General features: G+C 36.9%; 2 protein-coding genes across 4 annotated transcripts in view; one reads left to right on the top strand and one right to left on the bottom strand.

Moving 5' to 3' along the window:
- LOC141910735 (uncharacterized) overlaps nucleotides 1-3132 on the bottom strand; it is a 284387-nt gene extending 281255 nt beyond the window's left edge. The window contains exon 1 of the mRNA XM_074801484.1: nucleotides 3129-3132. The gene's annotated coding sequence lies outside the window, so the exon portion shown is untranslated. The remainder of the gene's footprint in view (nucleotides 1-3128) is intronic.
- LOC141910734 (uncharacterized) overlaps nucleotides 1-19488 on the top strand; it is a 51487-nt gene that overhangs the window by 14037 nt on the left and 17962 nt on the right. For all 3 annotated transcript variants that reach the window (XM_074801480.1, XM_074801482.1, XM_074801481.1), the window contains 3 exons: nucleotides 6378-6493; nucleotides 16472-16617; nucleotides 16890-17001. In XM_074801480.1, the coding sequence (XP_074657581.1) occupies nucleotides 6378-6493; nucleotides 16472-16617; nucleotides 16890-17001 (374 nt within the window). The remainder of the gene's footprint in view (nucleotides 1-6377; nucleotides 6494-16471; nucleotides 16618-16889; nucleotides 17002-19488) is intronic.

Here is a 19488-nt window from a genome sequence, read left to right as displayed (position 1 = left end):
AAATTTAAACCACTACTAGAGTCGAAGACCTGTATCATCTACCCAATCGCCAAATCTCATCATTCCCCAAATTTCTTAAAACTTCGATTTCAAATTTGCAATTCCACATTAGCTTAGCCCAGAAATTCTACATTTTTTTCGCAGGCATCAAATAATTTACTAAAATTAATTTTCTTGTTTATATTTCATTGTGAATGATGTTTGAAATATTCCAGCCTGGGCCTAGGTATTTTTGCAGATTGTAGTTGATAAGTGGTTTCCAGTGTGTAGGTTTTAACGCGTGGTTAATTATCGTCTTGCCTGTGTTTGTTGTCTGTATTTGATGCTGCGTAAGTCGAGACCTCGGTGTTCGATTTTTTTGTGTATTATGACTTAACGACAAGGCGTTTCCCATTGTCCCATAGGAAATTGATGATTTTTGGTTCAAAGATTTTGATATATTTATCTGGGATTGGAAAAATTTCGGAAGTGTACCTTAACATAGGTAATATGAAAGAGTTTATGACGACCATTTTGCCATGTAAAGATAATTTAGTTTGGCGCCAAAGATTTATGATATTTTGAATTTTATTTTTTTTCGGATTCCAGTTTAAATCATCACTATTCTCATTCCGAAATGAATCCAATAAATTTTCATGGATTTCTTCCAATTTAAGTCTAAAGCCGCGTTCACACGACAACTAGTTGGTCCGGTCTAAATGGGTCCATACCTGGTCCGGTCCAAATTTAAACCGGACCAAATTTTGGTGAGCGTTCACACGGCGTTTTGACACGCGGTTATAAAATCGCTTGTCACCGGGCCCACTAGATGTCGCCATCTGCTAAATAATTAATTGCGCCTGGATGAAGTCTTGCTTCCAGATTCCAAGTAGAGCAAGACATTCTTCATTTGACCAATTCGATCCTCTGTCAGGTTTATACATTTTTGCGAATTCGATTTTATTCTATCATGCTGAAACTCTAAGTGCCGTTTAAACACGGTTCAAAGCATGGCAATAAAACGGATGATGATCGCAATATACGAATACGAGTAACAGGTAAAAATTCCCCCCAGTAAAAATACCCCCGTTTAATATCCCCCCGGTAAAAATCCCCCCGGTAAATATCCCCCCTAGGTAATAATCCCCCCCGGTAAAAATCCCCCCTAGGTAAAAATCCCCCCTGGTAAAAATCCCCCCATAATCGATTTCACTAAAATTTTCAACAGCTATTATGTTTAAAAAAATATAGATTCGAAATTTTATTGCACTTTATTGCTTTATTTAACTCTAGTATAGTAATTCCATCCATTAAATACGGTTACCAAAGTTTAATAAAGAATAAAATGTGTAGAGACAAAATACTTATTCTAGGGGTACGAGTCAGTTGATTGAATTCAGTCATTTAAATTAGCCTACTTGCTGATTAAAGATTGGCCACTGTTGAAAATGAATAATTATTACTTAACAGTTATTTAGTCACGGAGCCAACCCATTTGATTTACATTTATTAACTTCTTTGATTTTTTGGGCACTGGAGTGATTACCCCTAAGATAATTTAAGAATAATTACTGTACTGTACTGTACTGTAATTACAAAATACTTATTTTGAAATTTTCTATAAAAACTATGGTTTAAAAGTAAAAATAAAATATCTAATGTACTTATGTATTCCTAAATAATGTTGTAAAAAGTTAATTTTTTCTACTCTAGTTTTATAGAAAAGTGGATATGGGGGGGATTTTTACCAGGGGGGATTTTTACCTAGGGGGATTTTTACCGGGGGGGATTTTTACCTGGGGGGATTTTTACCAGGGGGATATTTACCGGGGGGATATTTACCGGGGGGATTTTTACCTACATTCATTTGGGGCATATACGTTAACGATATTGTAAATTTGGTTGAACAAGGATATTTTCAAGGATATCAATCTTCCTCATCTAAAATTGTATATTCTAAAGATTTTCGAATACCTATGGTTACCTCACATTTCCTTTTGTTTGTAATATTAGATATAATCTCAAAATCATTCCTCAAGGGCTTAAATATCTTTTGAATTTCATAATCATTCGATATGTGGGTTTCTTGAAGTAAAATTATATCATAGTTTTCAAGTCTTTCAAAAATGCCAAAAATTTGAGCATTCGAGTAAACTAAGCCGTTGCAATTTAATGATGGTAATCTAATACATTCTAACACATCTGCCATTGTATGTGTTATTTACCTACATAAGATATTAGTGAAAATACTACAGCACCTCAATTTGATCTTTTAGTCTTTGGTTTTGGTTGACTTTTTGGTTGACTTGTTTTCTGTGGTCGGACTGGTGCGGGTGGTGCAGTGCTTGAATTTGTTGGCTGTGCAGCAGTTTCTCTCGCATCGACCGTGTCAGATTCTTCGTCTTTCGTTTGGGCTGGCTTCTCTTGGTCGATTATCGCGGACTTCCCATCCTCCGAAGGCATCTTTGATTTATGCGACTTCTTCGCTTCTTCGATGTTTGAGCAAATTCAGTTAGAAATGATGGCCTCTTCCTCGACTCATCAGTGACAACGGCCATTTCTGTCGACACCTCATCTTTGTGCTCAAATGCTTCAGCCGGTGTTGGGTTTCTTTTTTGGTTTACCTTTGTCAGCTATATGAAGTTAGCATTGAGCCAATTCATGTAAAATCACGATACGTTTTTTTATGTGAGCATTTGTTTCATTGGTTCTTGGCTTAAACGACGTATAATCAATGCGATTGAAGACATGGCGAACCTCCGTCGATGACATGGTCAACTGAGTTACAATTCTATCAAAAACTGTTTTTGGCTGGAAAATTCTTAGCTCTCGCGTATAAAATTGCAATGACCTCGATTGGGAGGCGTTGTCTCTACGAGCGAATGTGATTGGCTGTTTTTGGGATATACAGGGAATTCCGGCGCTACCGTACTAAAATAATTATGGGAAAGCCATAGAATGGCGAATGTTTCATTGGACTAGGTGCCGTATACGTGCGAATTTCAAATGCTCATTGCTGGTGAGAATGTTATTATTATCCGCCATAGGTATTGTTTCATTTTAATACCCGGTGATTGTTTTGATTGACATTGAAGTGTAAGCGAACGTTCACTACATGACGCCTCCATGTGCGCGCAGAGTGCTATAGAATGTTGCACACACAAACACACGCTCGTACAGTATACACTACTATAGTGATACTGTAACGCTGCTTGCTGGAGCGTTTGGCATTTCATCAGCAGAAGAGCGCCGTGTTTTCTGATTGATAGAATTTGTACTAAATTGTAATTTCTTGTTACCTGAAAATACTAAGCAGCAAACTATAGGTATAGGTCGAGGTCTGAATATTGTAGTGGTAAATTCCAGGATTTAAAACGATCTAATACGCTGATTTCTTACTGCACCGGTATTTTAGCTTCCGTGGCCATACATTCAGCCACCCTCTGATATGTGACATCAAATGAATTTTATTTGAATATTTTTTTCATATTATGAAAAATATTTCTTCAAAAATATAAGATAGTTTCCATGCCGCGCCTACCTGTACCCTATGAAATTTTGGATGTGGACCTAAACAAATGTGTATCTTTAGTCTTATTTGACTACAAAATAATCCTTTAAGAAAGATAAAATACAATATTTAAACTTGTAGAACTTTTAAGTCATCAATTAAAAAGATTTTTCAAGCAATGCCCTTACCCCAAACAACCTCTAGCTTTCAAGGTAAACCACACTTTGCCCATGGGCAATTTATTTCATCAACGTTAAAGAAACAGTCTGTCAGAAATGGATTTGACGGCATCGATCGGGTGTATGGGTTGGATGAGTACATACAACGTTGCACTCAACCCAGGTGTGATTAAATTGTCCACATATCACACAATGTTCAGGCTGACCGTTATAACAGACCCTTACAAGAAGTAAGCCATAACGTTTTGAATCTAGAGTTATATTCCGTGGGATAGGTCATGTAATAGCTACCTCCAGTACACGTTTCTCACCGTTCTGAAATGTTGTTTTTCCTATCGTCGGGCGATAGGATTCCGTAAGGGGTGAACGGATAAAATGGCCAAGGAAAAAATGGCCAGGAAAAAATGGCCAAGGTATTTGCCTAGGAAAAATGGCCACGGAAAAAAAGGCCAAGGAAGATTTATGAGAATTAGAGATGAATTTATGAGAATTAGAGATGAAACTAACTACTGACAATGTTAATAAAAACATTAAGCTTTCAATTTTAATGACATCATTTATTTTCATGAGGCTTTAAACAATTAAAATACATATAATGAGTTCAGATATCTGATGACATACATTTCATTCAAGTTTACTTTTCATTCATTTTTTACTAATTTTTTTACTTATTTTTCATGAAGCATGCTATAGAATTTAAACATTTAAATACATATAATGAGTTCAGACAATTTCATGACATTACTTACTTTTAATGAGGCACAGTTTAAACGATTAAAATTACTTACTTTTTTGAGGCACAGTTTAAACACTTACTTTTTTGAAACACAGTTTAAACAATTACAATAGTTCAGAGTTCAGATTTAATATTCATTATTTAAAATACATATTATTGATAACTCAAGTTCAAAAGTGAATGTTGTGTGCAACACCGCGGAGGAAATCATCCATATTACGATTGCCAGCATCATAGTCAGTGCACAGATTTCGTAATCGTTCATGATCATCGTGTAAAACTTCTTCTGCATATACAGTACTTGGTTTAGCAGCAGTAGTAGTTGCTCTTGCTTTCATTGACTGTTTGGCTTTAGAAACTTTGATTTCACCAATACTTGGAGCATGGTTGTGATCTGTCACCAAAACTAATTCTTCTCTAAGTTAATTGGTGTTCGTAGTCGAGCGGTACAGGCCTGACTGGGCCTGACTGCTCCTTTTTGTGCATCTCCAGTGTACAGATGACGCAGTTTCAGAATGTTTGGTATACATGAATCCTTCATAAATCAGTTTTCACCCTCTTTTATTGGTTTGTATTACTTCCATCGTGGATAAATTTCAAGTGTACCTTACACTAGAATTCCAGATATATATACTGTTTAGCTAAGTCCTAACTATCTCAAGAAGTGACATGCAAGTGGTAATTAATAAACTTAGTGGTACCTAATTTTTCAAAACATCAAAGTAAGCGATTAGGGTATGATTTTCTCAAGAAGTGACATGCAAGTGGTCAATGGATAATTTTAATAGTGGTAAATGATTAACTAGATTAATATTTCAAAACATCAAAGTAAGCTATTAGGGCATACACTAAATCATCAAAGATAAATGCATTGAAATTGTGTGGTAATTTATATAGCAAACTGGTGCAGTGTCTGAGAACATCAAAGTGAGATATGATCAATGTAAATTTACCTCAACTAATTCAGGAATTGGTCTAATAATCTCAAAAAGCGACATGTCAAAAGATCGATGCATTAAATTTTGTGGTAGTTACTGAAATGATAGTTAATTTTTGATTTAATCTTCCTTGGCCCTAACTTTAGGGATCAGTAAAAAGTTTCCGAAGTCCTTAGCAATTGTGTTGTTGTATTTGAATGTCTTCGCCTGGTATAGAGCCGTACTGAGTCAATTGAAGAGCACGCCAAAAGTACGTCCGTACAGTAAGAGCGTCTTTAAATAGTAGCTTTAACGGTAGAGTAATACAGTAAACTCTGCCTGAGTCGGATCCGGCCGAGTCGTATAACCGCTCAACTCTGTGCAATATAGATAAAATTCCAGTTTCCTACATAAAGTAATGCTTTCGTATTCCCCTAAGCCGTAGCCGGTCAAGTCGGATAATCACCTATCTCGCGAAAGGCATATAATACAAACAGTAAATGAATTCTGCGAGTGAATGATAAATAAAGCTGACAGCAGCATATGAACGACTGCTAGCATGTGAGGTCGCACCCGGCATGTGAATGCTGACGAGGGGATTCCCCAGCCACAGATTTAGATTGGGCCAATTGATCTAATGTCAGACAGATGATACAAGCCGCAAACATCCAATAACCAGCGGTCCAAGGTACTGAATATATAAAAAGATCACCCCCAAACTTCAAATACGAGCCCCTGTGCCAAAAGCTGAGGTAACTTATTCAAATAGTACACATTTGATTATTTATTTACGTTTTTTTCTGCATATAACAAGCTTTTGCAGCGAATCAACCTTATATTAGTAACCATAGATGAGTTCCAAAATATTTAAAAAGATCGGTCTTTCAAGTCGGATTCCGGCTTTGTCGGACGAAATTATCTCGTACAAATTGATCCGACTTAGGCGGAGTTTACTGTAGTATCTAAATCATGTGAATAAAGCTTTGGGAAAATGTGTCACAGGATTGCTGTGATGTACAAGGTCCTAAATTAATGATTATCTTATCTTGTTACAGGTGTTATGTCTGGAGGTCAAGTACCATCTGTTGAGAAGTGTATTTGATTCAAATTTGAGGGCATTCGGTTTCTTCATCGTTGTGAGCAGTTGTTTAACTGGGATCAAGATTCAAAAGTAAGAAAAGAAAGATACTAGAAATTTGTCCAAGGTTGTTGCAGGAAGCGAAAATTGTGAACTGCATTAACATTATGATTAAACTTAAGCATTTTATTATTATCCTATGTTTGAACTGCTATAAAAATGTAGGTATTTTTTCCTTCATTTGAGTTTTGTTCCATTACAAGATGATGTGTTTCATGTTAAAGTTTGCTAAAAGTTTCGACTCTGTACACTGATGTATTGAAAATAGTCATTTTGTCAAGCATTTCACCTAGTGGGCATGGTGTCGCTGGACCTCTAGATTTTTTAGGACGTTCATTAGACGAACGTCCTTATGTGATGGTTTTGCCGGTTGATGACACACTTCCGATTTGGTTTAAAGACGTTTAAGGTCATTTTAAAGCCAGTAAGTTAGAAATGTCCTCAAATTCCGCATCAGAAATGGTCCCTTTAAGTTGGGATTCAAGTTGGTTAAGAATAGTTGGGTAGTTTTTGCTGTGCCCTCCTGAAAAAATGCTCTTCATACCGGTTACGTGACACCACACATCACATGTTGCCTATGACATAGGGTATAGTGATTGACAGAAGCGCCATTCTTAAAATCGTTGTATCATAGATGTTAACTTAAGAAGACTGTACGCAGTCTAAAGGTGAGTGTCAACATATGGTGAATTAACTTAATTCCATGTGAGTGCAGAGGAGAGAGGCCCTCTGAGAATCTAGGGACGTTCACAGCATTAGAAATTATGGCAATGGTCCGCTTCACACGCACACAGGCGGTCAGTTTGACATACGTGACTACGAAGAGTCGCCATTCATTAGGCCTTTTAAGCCCACTTGGGACTTTAGTCCAGCGGGCTATTGTCCGTAGACGGAATCCAGTTATTTTGGAAGTTTTGAAGACGCTTCAATGTAATGTATTTATATTTGGGTTACACATGTTTCTACCCTAGACACATCGTCAGCCTAATATCAGTTGTTCGCCAAAATCAGCACTTTTTACACATTTTTGAACTTTTTGAGTCAATTACCTTGATCTTTCCTATATATTTGAATTCCCCAAGGGCTCATCAGCATAAGAAAAAATTGGGTCGATCGGACTAAAGGTGGCTGTCCTATGACCTTTTAAGTGCCCAAAAATCTAAATTTTGGCCTGAATGCAGAGTCCTGTAGCTTCCTACTGGTTTGCCATTTCTCATTGCAATTTGTGATGGGTATTCTTTGGAAAAGGATGTTTTAAAACCTGAGGTATTTTTGATCAGCCAATTATGGTGCAATTGGCAGCCATCTTGGTGTCATCAGTACTCATTCGTAGATGGGAAAAAGTTTTTCCACATTATTTTGATACCTAAGCATATTTTGTCACGACAATGAATTGGATAGTTGTAGCTTATATTATATAACGTGTTCTATGATTGTGTTGAGTTTCAAGTTCATTGGTTTTTAGCCCACTTGGGACTTAAGTCCCAGCGGGCTATTGCGTTCACTTTTCGTCCGTCGTCCTTCCGTTCGTCCGTCCGTAGACAGAATCCAGTTATTTTGGGAAGTTTTGAAGACGCTTCAAGGTAATGTCTTGATATTTGGTTTATACATGTATCTACCCTAGACACATCTTCAGCCCAAAAACTGGCCCTGTCAGAATCGAGATGGCCGACTGGCAGCCATTGTTGTTCGCCAAAATCAGCACTTTGGACACGTTTTTGAACTTTTTGAGGGAAATTTTGAAGACACCTTGATCAATTACCTTGATCTTTTGTATATATTTGAACCCCTTCAGGGCCCATCAGCATAACAAAAATTGGGTCGATCGGACTCAAGATGGTCATCCCATGACCTTTTAAGTGCCCAAAAATGTTAATTTTGGCCCGAATTCTGAGTCCTGTAGCTTTCTACTGGTTTGCCATTTCTCATTGCAATTTGTGATGGGTATTCTTTGGACAAGGATGTTTTATACCTGAGACAGATTTTTTTGGATCAACCAATTATGACGCAATTGGCGGCCATCTTGGTGTCATTAGTACTCATTCGTAGGTGGGAAAAAGTTTTTCCACATCATATTGATACCTAAGCATACTTTGTTACAACAATGAATACGAAAGTTGTAGCTTATAACGTGTTCTATGATTGTGGTGAGTTTCAAGTTCATTGGTTTCTGTATATGGCCACCAAGGGGCGTTTGATAATACAATATCTTAGTATTTCTATAATATATTTGTACCAATACATATTTTGTTACCACAATCAATTGCAAAGTTGTAGCTCATGACATCGTCTATGATTGTGGTGAGTTTTAAGGAAATCAGTTATTCTATATGGTCACCAAGGGGCGTTTGAATAGTAGAATAACCTAGTATTGCCTTATTATATTGGTACCTTCTTTTACTTTCATTAGGTGCTTGCGTTAGCTGCCATTTGTAAAATCTCTGTACGAACATTTATATTTTTCAGTTTGAATATCTAAAACTTAAAAACCGCTTTTCTTTAAAATAAATTCTGAATTGAATTGAAGACTGGTTCCCTGTCTCCAAACAGCCAGGGGGTGGTAGTCTATGGTGGCAATAAACTTTATCGGATGATCGTAGTGGATTGTCATTTGAAGGAAATGCAACTTATTCTTGCTTAACGTTTTTATTATTTTAAAAAGAAAAATCATGGCTCCTATCTATTTCCGTGTTTGCTTCTCTTCACCTGAAGTCACTCGAGTTAGTCACGTTTTTTCTTTCAATTGTAAATGTCTCTATGCAAAATCATTTCAACACAATCCGATAAGTAATCTAGCAATTATCAACATGATGATAGATTCCGTTAAACCACTACAATATTCAAATAACAACTACCCAAAAGCTTGCACTAACTTGGTCCACGTCTACAATAAAACCATTCCGATCCCCAGTCCCCTAATCCGCTGCTGGATCTGTTTGCCACCCGGTTCAATCGGAAGTGTCCTCTGTTTGTGTCCCCGTTTCCAGACGCGGAAGCGTGGGGGGTCTATGCCTTCTCTCTGGACTGGTCGGGGATGCATGCGTATGCGTTCCCGCCCACACCAGTCCTGCCGCGCTTACTGGAGAGATCAGTCAATTGCAACATAGTTCTGGTAGCACCATGTTGGCCGGCTCAGAAATGGCTCCTACCACTTCTCAACCTACTGTGCGACAACCCCAGGATTCTTCCGAATTTCCCATCGCTTCTGTCTCCGGGGAACTTTCGGCATCATCCAAACAGCCAGTGGTTAAATTTGCTCGCCTGGCCATTGTCCAGCGATCCTTGTCAGCTTCAGGCTTTTCAGAACAGGCTGCCTCCTCTATCGCAGGATCCATTTCCGATGCCAAATGGAGTCATTTTGCGGATTGGTGTGCTGCAGGGGAAATTGATCCATGCTCACCCTCTGTAGCTCAATTGGCAGATTTTTTACTGCACCTATTTGTAGTAAAAGGGTTGCAGGTCATAACTATTAAAGGTTACCGCTCCACGATTTCTCATACATTGCGTGCTTCTGGATGGCCAAATGTAGCAGGGGATCATCGGATATCCCAGCTTGTTGCAGGGTTTTCTATTTCCTGGCCTCGGGTACCAAGGACAGTTCCACCATGGGATCTGTCTGTAATTTTGAAGAAGTTAATGGAGGCTCCATTTGAACCTCTTTCGGCAGCGTCATTTGCAAATTTGTCGAAGAAGACTGTATTTTTGCTGTTCTTGGCTTGCTCGGCCCGTCGCTCTGAGATTCATGCGCTTTTAGTCCGACAAGGTCATATTGTCTTTGGGCCAGCGAAAGAATTTGTTTCGCTGCGGCCTGCTTTGGAATTTTTGGCAAAGAACCAACGAGCGACAGGACTCTGGACAGGACTTTATGTCCTGTGCGGGCGTTGTGTTTCTATTTAGATCGCTCTGCTCCACGGAGGGGTTCACGGGAGCGTTTATTTATTCCGCTGCTGGATCACCTAAAGGGTGATATTTCACAGGACACAGTGGCCCGATGGGTCTTTTCACTGATCAAGGACATTTTATTGAAGGAGAATCTTTCCTCGGAGGGAGTGGTTTCTCATCAAGTGAGGTCTATGGCTACTTCCTGCGTAGCCTTTTCGGGTGCTCCGTTGGAGGAAGTCTGTCGGGCCGCCTTTTGGAATTCTCCATCGACATTCACGTCATTTTATTTACGGGATGTTTCAGGCCAGTAAGGCTCATTAACTTCACTTGGTCCTGTTGTCATGGCTCAAGGTGTCCGTTCTTTCCGATCGGACCCTTTAGTGTAGAATATTTATGTTGCATCATCAGGATCACAGGAGGTGTATCCTTGTACATAGTTTGGGCTCATATCTGCAAGTATTAATTTCGCAAAATTCCGGGGGGGGGGCCCCTGAGCTGGACGGACTCACTGTGGCCAACCGGTCTTCCCTGTGCTACAGTGCTCCATTCCGTGCTTGGGTAAGTGCTCTCTTTTTCCCTCTTACCTTGCGTTTGAGCGGTGGTTTTTCTATCTACCTTTCTCACCATCCTTGTGCTAGGCTAGTCTAGCAAAAACCATAGGAAAGGGTACAGTACTCGACGGAAATATTATTTTTGGAACTAAAATTTGTATTTCCCGAGTAGTACTTACCCTTTCCTATGGTGGGAATCCCGCCCACCTGCCCCGCATAGCTGCATTTTTTGGGTCTGCTATGACGTAAAAAGATGGCGGATTTCGCCGGTGGCTAAATGCAATACCGCTGGGCCGGGTCGTATAGAAAAACCATTGGCGATCAATCCAAATTTAGAAAATATTGGCAAAAACCATAGGAAAGGGTAAGTACTACTCGGAAATACAAATTTTAGTGCCAAAAATTGTAATTTTAGTGTACAAGTACATGTTTTAGTGTCGTTGTGTTGTTCATATTGTTTTTTGTCAAAATGACGATCAGCTAATTCAAATCCGTTTGTATGTTTGACATTTCTTTGTTTAATAAGTGAAAATATAGCTGCAAAGCAGCAATAACGGGTTTTCTGCATAGTCCTGTTAGTATTCTTGATCACCATGCTGTTGAAAATTAAGGGAATTTAATAGAATCCTGTTCAACAGTCAACACGGTTTGATAAAACAAAGGTCTACAAACAGTCAATTAGGCTTACTTGAAACCACGGGTAACTGGACCAGATAGTTATTTGACTCTGGAAAATCGACTGTTAGGCCTTATAGTCTTTATGGATTTCGACAGAGCATTTGATAAGATACTACATCAGCAATTACTAAACAAGCTATTAGGAAACGGTATCAATCATGGGTTGCTTAAATGGCTCAGCAGTTTTCTCCAATCGAAAACAGGTGGCCGAAATCAATGGAACTGTCTCATCTTGGAAATAAGTAGATCTAACTAGTGGAGTCACGCAAGGTAGTATCCTAAGAGAGACAGAGTAATCCCAAATGTGCAGGACCGAGTAAATTTCCAAAACGACCTAATCAAGTTGTGTCCCGTACATGGTCAGAAATATGTATCATAAGCTTTAACCTGAAAAGGCATAATATGAATATTGGATACTAAGAAAACCCTGGTTCATGTATTACCTATTGTGTTCGGGTGTGAAGAACATTTTGTTTGAATGAAGATTACTCATTATACCGTGAAGAAAAGACTATATAGTACCACTAAAATCTTTTTCTTTGGAATGAAAAACGCTTCGATGGATCAATATGCTTGGTAGAACGATGACCACACTCAAACGTGGTGAACGGATGATAAGATAAAATCCCACTATTTACAGATTAAAAGAATTTAAAAACCAGAATTTATTTATTCAATCTAAAATATTTAAAAGACACGACGTTTCGACCTCACCCTAGAGATCATCGTCAGGTGTGAGAAATAGACTAAAAACATGGGTATATATACAGAGGAGGACAGGTTAATTGAGTAAATTGGTGAGTGAGTAAATAATTAGTGTTTGGCAAGGCATGAAGTAATATACTTAGAAAGAAGGGAATTATGCGGAGAAAAGCCATTATTTAAATTGGTACTAATATCTGAGTGACGAGTAATTAGGGCAGACTCAACTATGTGGCGTTTAGTGTAATTGCTGGAAGTATAAATAATTTCGGCTTTATCAAAATTAAAACGATGACCAGTGTTCCAAACGTGATTGGCTACGCCACTAGCCGGTTTTTGACTTATTATATCCTCTTTGTGTTCCGAAATTCGAGTTTTTAAATCACGACCAGTTTCTCCAAAGTAAATTTTATCACAGCCAAGACAAGGAATTTTGTAAACTCCGCAGTCCAAAGGTTTAGATTGATTGTTTTTAACCAAAGTCTTACTAATTTTGTTTTCATACGTGAAAATGATTTGTTTATCCAATAAAGGGAGAGAGTGACGAAACTTTTCCAAAACAGGTACATACGGAACTACAATGAACTCTGAAATGTGTTTTTTATTTTCTGGAGGTTTAGAATTGAAGAAAGTACGTTTAGCCTTAGAAATAGCGATTTTCAAAATGTGATCAGGGTAAGCCAATTTTCTAAGAGAGTTGGATATATGGTCAAATTCAGCCGAAAGGAAGGTTTCATCGCAGATCAGCAGTGCACGGAGAAAGAGGCCTTGAGCGAGACCGATTTTGATTGATTTGGCAGTAAACGAAAAGAAGTGAAGGTATGCCTCAGCGTTGATAGGTTTACGGTAGACTGAGAAAATCAAATGAGAAAATTTATTGTGAATTAGAACATCTAAAAACGGAATTTGGTCATTTTGTTCCCATTCAAAAGTGAATTTCAAAGATGGATATTGGGAGTTGATGAAGTCGATAAAAGAGGTAAGATCAAAATTATCAGAAACTAAGCTCAGAATATCATCAACATATCTAATCCAAAAGTTAGGTTTAGAGCCAGCGTACTTAGGAAGAATTTCGGATTCAAAGTGTTCAAGGACATCGTTTTAATTTTGATAAAGCCGAAATTATTTATACTTCCAGCAATTACACTAAACGCCACATAGTTGAGTCTGCCCTAATTACTCGTCACTCAGATATTAGTACCAATTTAAATAATGGCTTTTCTCCGCATAATTCCCTTCTTTCTAAGTATATTACTTCATGCCTTGCCAAACACTAATTATTTACTCACTCACCAATTTACTCAATTAACCTGTCCTCCTCTGTATATATACCCCTGTTTTTAGTCTATTTCTCACACCTGACGATGATCTCTAGGGTGAGATCGAAACGTCGTGTCTTTTAAATATTTTAGATTTAATAAATAAATTCTGGTTTTTAAATTCTTTTAATCTGTAAATAGTGGGATCTTATCTTATTATCCGTTCACCACGTTTGAGTGTGGTCATCGTTCTATTATGTTACCCACGGATTTTAATTTGGCTTTGAAATTCTTATTCATAACCTTTCCTCATTTGATCTTTGCTTTTCGAAAATATGAATCTGCTGCTTATAAAGCTCACAAATCCAAAGAAAACGTCATATTTCTTCAAAAAAGTCTCCAAGAACAGGTTATTCCTAAATCTCTGAATTGGTTGAATAAATTCAAATCAGATCAACCATTTTCCAATGAAGCAGCATCTCATCTAAGACATTGCATTTTGGAAGCAAAAGAAACTACCAACTCTAATTTCTATAAAATGCGACAAGCAGAACGTTTTCTCAGACACCATATACCTGATGCTTTCCTTTGGCACTCTCTTCATTCGGGCATCAAGAATCTTTGCGCGGTACATCGTCTAAATAAAAAAAAAGAAAAATTCGCATTTCTCTTCCATTCTGAATAAATTAATCGACAACAGCCCTTGGACCAAATTTTGCGCTACTGATAATGTTGTCAATCTATCTTCGGCTAAATTAACCAAAACACAAATTCAAGTTCTCGGTTTAGGATTAAATTTCTCTCTCCCGCATAGAAAACAACACATTTTGGATTTCGTTGAACGTATGGAAAGATCTCCTCCGGCTAGTTTTCAATACAATTTTATATTCATGAATTTGGACACCATTTGGAATACCCTTCAAGGTCAATCTAATCAGCTCTTTCCTCGGAGATTTTCGATTGCTCTCCAGGAACTTAAATCCATCAAAACCATCTGCATCTCCAAGGCTGATAAAGGCGGCAAAATTGTTATTCAAGATTTGATCAATTACAATTCTAAAATGTTTGCTATTCTCGGTGATTCCAATTTCTACAAATCCATCAAAAACAACCCTTTGAAAAAGATGCAATCAGCTTTTAATTTAGGTTTAAAAAACATCTCTAAGAAATTTCCTGACAATTCGGACTTCCTCTCCAAATTTAACTCTCGGCTTCCAAATCTTCCTTATGCTTATGGTCTTCCAAAAATTCATAAACCCAATTCACCGTTAAGACCGATCATTTCTAATATCAATTCTCCATCATATCGGCTCTCCAAATATCTGGCTAAAGTACTATCCCCGGCTTTGGGTACTTTTTCTGATTCTCACATTCGGCACAATATGGATCTTTTAGACAAACTCAAAAATCTCAAACCTAATGGACAAAAATTTATATCTTTCGACGCTGTTTCCTTGTTCACTAATATACCATTGGAACCAACTCTCAATTTCTTAAGAAGAAAACTCCCGGACTCCAATCTTGATCTAAACGTACTAAATATCCGGTAAATTTTGTTTAACTAACTGATTGAAGTCCGCGGCCAAATCACTGGGAATAATGAATGTATTTTTACTTTATTTGATTCTCATTGCGAGGAGAACTTGCAACAGATCCACAGAACGACGATGTAAAGACACACATCGATTCATCGATTACAGCTCAACAGTGTTTATAATATTTAGAGCAGTAAATATCCTGTGGATCGGTTAAGTGTACTGAACAAGAAAATGGGTAATTGTTAAAATTGCTGTTTGAAGACCGCGCCTGAATGTTAGGTCTTGCGGCTATAAATTTGTTTATTTATACTTGAATTGATAATTGAAGTGACGAGCCTGTGATGGATTTTGGGATGACGACTCAGAAAAACATGTCACCTCATTGAATGGGGCTCATTTTTTTATGTTTACTGCCCGACAGTGCTTTTGTAACGTTGATTCATCAAAATTTGCACGAAGTGTTCTGTAGATCGAGGTGAGCGCAATGAAATTTACCGGATTGTATCGGAAACAGCGGTAAGGTAAAAATGCCTATGTACTTACGATGAAAATAGTGTGGAAAAGGGAAAAAAAAGAATAAATCACGTGAATATGAATAGAGACCGCTGAGAGAATTGATTCCGTCAGGTAGGTTTTCATTTTGCAGATGGCGCAACCATACTGTGTTGAAATATGCTTGGTAAATTTATCATTATTGACAATTTTCAATGAAAAAATCAAACCACTATTTACAGTCAAAGACCTCTATCACCTACCCAATCACCAAATTTTATAATTCCCCAAATTTATTAAAACTTCGATTTCAAATCTGCAATCCCACATTACCTTATCCCAAAAATTCTACATTTTTTTCAGGCGTCAAATGATTTATTAGAATTAATTTTCTTGTTACTCTTTGTTCCATCAGACCATCCCAGATGTTTTAAAAACGCTTTAAAAATAAATTTTCAAACCCTTCACAAAAGGTATGCACCCTTGGTGCTTGCAACTACTGCCAGCTATGCCGGCAGCTTACATGGATTGTAGACTATTGTAATTATTAACGATAATACATATCCATTTCCGGATTTTTGGTATCCGTTGCTGGTATCCCGATATATGATTCTTTCGATTCACACGATTTGATTCAACATGACTGACATAACACTGGAATAGGTTTGCAATGAGTATCAGAGAGTTCATTTGTGTAGTTGTTGACCTATTTGGATTTGATTTTAATTGAAACATTTGAAATGTTACTGAGAGATATGCAACAATTGTTTGAAACTATTGATTATTTCTAAGAGTCGAATTCAATTCAAATTTGAATTATGTCTCACTCGGTCCTCTGACACCTCATTGGCACGATGCAGAAAACCCATTATCCCTGCTATTTTGTAACTATATTTTTTTGTCTTTTAGATATTGGCTTTTATTGTCGAGTCAACCCCATTGGCACTGTTTCCATAATAATTATCTATTGTGTGCGGCGTATCTATTGTTGCTGTTCGGTTTGATTCTTGTACTTGTTGGATCTACATGTCAAGGTCTGAAGCGACTTTACTGCGGTATGTTATCTGCCTGAATACCATCTTCCAAATCAGTCGCCATCTATGGGTTTAATTTATTATAACTGTGGAACATGTAAATCCATAACTGTAGAAATAGATCCAGTGATAAAATAAAACCACACAGAGTCCAACGTTAAATAGGAGAGCTAAATTTAGAACTACCATACTAAATAGAGACATTGGATTTTTTTTTTTCATAATTAGTAAGAATTTGGTAATATTGAGCTAGTTTTGAAATCTTTGAAATTTTGTATTGTTTATGTTTTTAGGTGAATGTTTTGATGTCTGTACTCCAAGTTTTAGTCAAGATTCTCCATTCTTCATTCTATCACATCCTATTTATGTTGGTGCAACTTTGAACTTCATTTCTTTGGCCTTACTGTAAGTATTTCTTGCACACAAAGCGTTTACTTGTATTACAAGCAAACATTTCTATATCATATCATATTTATTTTCTGAATAATTTACATCAATGTATTAAAGATATATGAGACTTACAATTACAAAAGTACTTTAAGAGAGTTGTTTTGCAAAAAGGGAAAATAAAATAAGGAAAAGAGAAAAAAAAACACGCATATTCACACATGGTTCATGCATACACACACATACATACTTTCAGACGGGCGCAATACTAGATTTTAAACAATGTTCACATGAGTTAGTAATTGTCCATGATGGACTTCTTTAAATTTCTTTTGAAAGAACTGAGATTTTTAGATAGTTTTAACTTAGGATCCAAAGTGTTCCAAAGTCTTGGACCTTTCGATCTTAATGAATTGTAACGAAGGTTGGTTCTTGAATATGGGATTACAAAATTGATACCAGTACTATTTCTAGTGTTGTGGTTGTGAATTTGTGAATTATGTAAAAAGAAATCATCGAAGGCTTTAGGGACATCATTTTTATTATATAAGTACATGAACTGGCAAATTTGTAGTTTGTTGATATCCTCCAATTTCAATAGTTTGTACTTTTTGAATAAAGGTGACATGTGCGCTAAGGAGCCGCTTCCAGTAATCGCTCTAATCGCTTTCTTTTGTAATACCACAAGACTGTTAAGATTAGTAGTGGTATTATTTGCCCAAGTCATGTTACAATAATGAATGTATGGATGAATAAGAGAATAGTACATTTTAGAAGAACAGATCGTGGAACAAAATATGATAATAGTCGGATGATACCAATACCTTGTGCCGCTTTCTTCGCAATATATTGTTTATGGGCTTTCCAATTTAAATCATCATCAATTTGGACTCCTACAAATTTAGTGTTTCTTACTTTTTGTAAAGGTAAATCTCCGATATATACGGAAGTCTTTTTTTTTTCTTAGCTCTACTAAATACCATGAAATGTGTTTCGTCCAGATTTAATGAAAGTTTTTTTTACTTAAACCAGACATCCAAATTTGCAAGTTCAAAATTGACAGTTCTCTCCAAAATTCTGTACTCTTTATGGGAAGCAAAGATATTAGTATCATCCGCGAACATTATAGTCTGAAAAATGGCTGACGCATTGGGGCAGTCATTAATGTACAATATAAAGAGTAGAGGACCCAAGATCGATCCTTGTGGGACTCCACGTATTATTTTCATTCTATTGGATGTTTTATCTCCATATTTTACACACTGAAGTCGGTTACAAAGATAATTTTTACCATAGTGTTCAAGTTTGCTAAATAGTATTGCATGATCTATGGTATCAAAAGCTTAAGATAAATCTAAAAAAATACCTAAAATAGTCTCTCCACAATCCAATTTATCAATTAAGTTATCGATTATTTTCGTTTGGGCATAGGACGTGGAATGTTTTTTCCTAAACCCAAACTGGGAGTCTGAAATTACATTATGAGATTCAAAAAACTCAACGACACAGGAATACATAATTTTTTCTAAAATTTTAGAGAGGCATGGTAGGTTTGAGATGGGGCGATAATTTTTTAAACTTGCCTTATCCCCGGTTTTATAAATTGGACAAACCTGAGCAATTTTGAGAGTACTAGGAAAAACGCCAGATACCAAACTAAGATTGAAGATGTATACTAAGGGATCAGAGGTAAGATGGATGACCTCCTTTGATATTTTCTGACTAACATTATCGACTCCAGAACTATTCATTGATTTAAAAAGTTTAACAATATTTTCTATTTCTAATTTAGTCACTGGAGCAAGAAAAATTGTGTCTTCAACTCTGTTTTTTAGATAACTCTTGAAATCTTTGTTTGTATCTGGAATTTTATCAGCTAGTTTTGGACCGATATTTATAAAAAAGTCTTTGAAATTATTAGCTATATCGAGGGGGTCGGTAATGAATTGATCATTATGACTGAACTTTTCAGGAAAATCAGACGCCTTTCTTTTATGTAATGTAGTATTGATAATCCCTAGGTCTGCTTGGAATCAGTCCCTATAGTTTCAAACTTTTGCATTTAAAAATCTTTTTTAGCCACACGTATACATTTGTGAAAACAGTTTCTGTATTTACTAAACACTGATTTTGATTCAGCTGATCTCTTCTTAAGATATTCTGTATAGAGCTTCTCCTTATGTTTCAGTGAAATTAATAGACCTCTTGTCATCCAAGGGTTTAGCTTATCTTCTAATCGATTCCATTTCCTTTTGGTAATTGGGAATGAGTTGTCATAGTATTTAGTAAATAAGGTAATAAATGTATTGTACGCCAGTTCGGCATTGGTGCTATTATATACATCATTCCATTTTTCGGCAATTAGATACCTTTTGAAAATCCGCATGTTGCGTTCATTAACTTGTCTATAATTTACATGATGTGCAGTTTTTAGCCCACTTGGGACTTTAGTCCCAGCGGGCTATTGCGTTCTCGTCCGTCCATAGACGGAATCCAGTTATTTTG

This window comes from Tubulanus polymorphus, chromosome 9, assembly GCF_964204645.1.
Source record: "Tubulanus polymorphus chromosome 9, tnTubPoly1.2, whole genome shotgun sequence".
In the NCBI taxonomy this organism is placed as follows: Eukaryota; Metazoa; Nemertea; class Palaeonemertea; order Tubulaniformes; family Tubulanidae; genus Tubulanus; species Tubulanus polymorphus.
The sequence above is the reverse complement of the archived record's forward strand: the minus strand, read 5'-3'. Positions and strand labels throughout refer to the sequence as shown.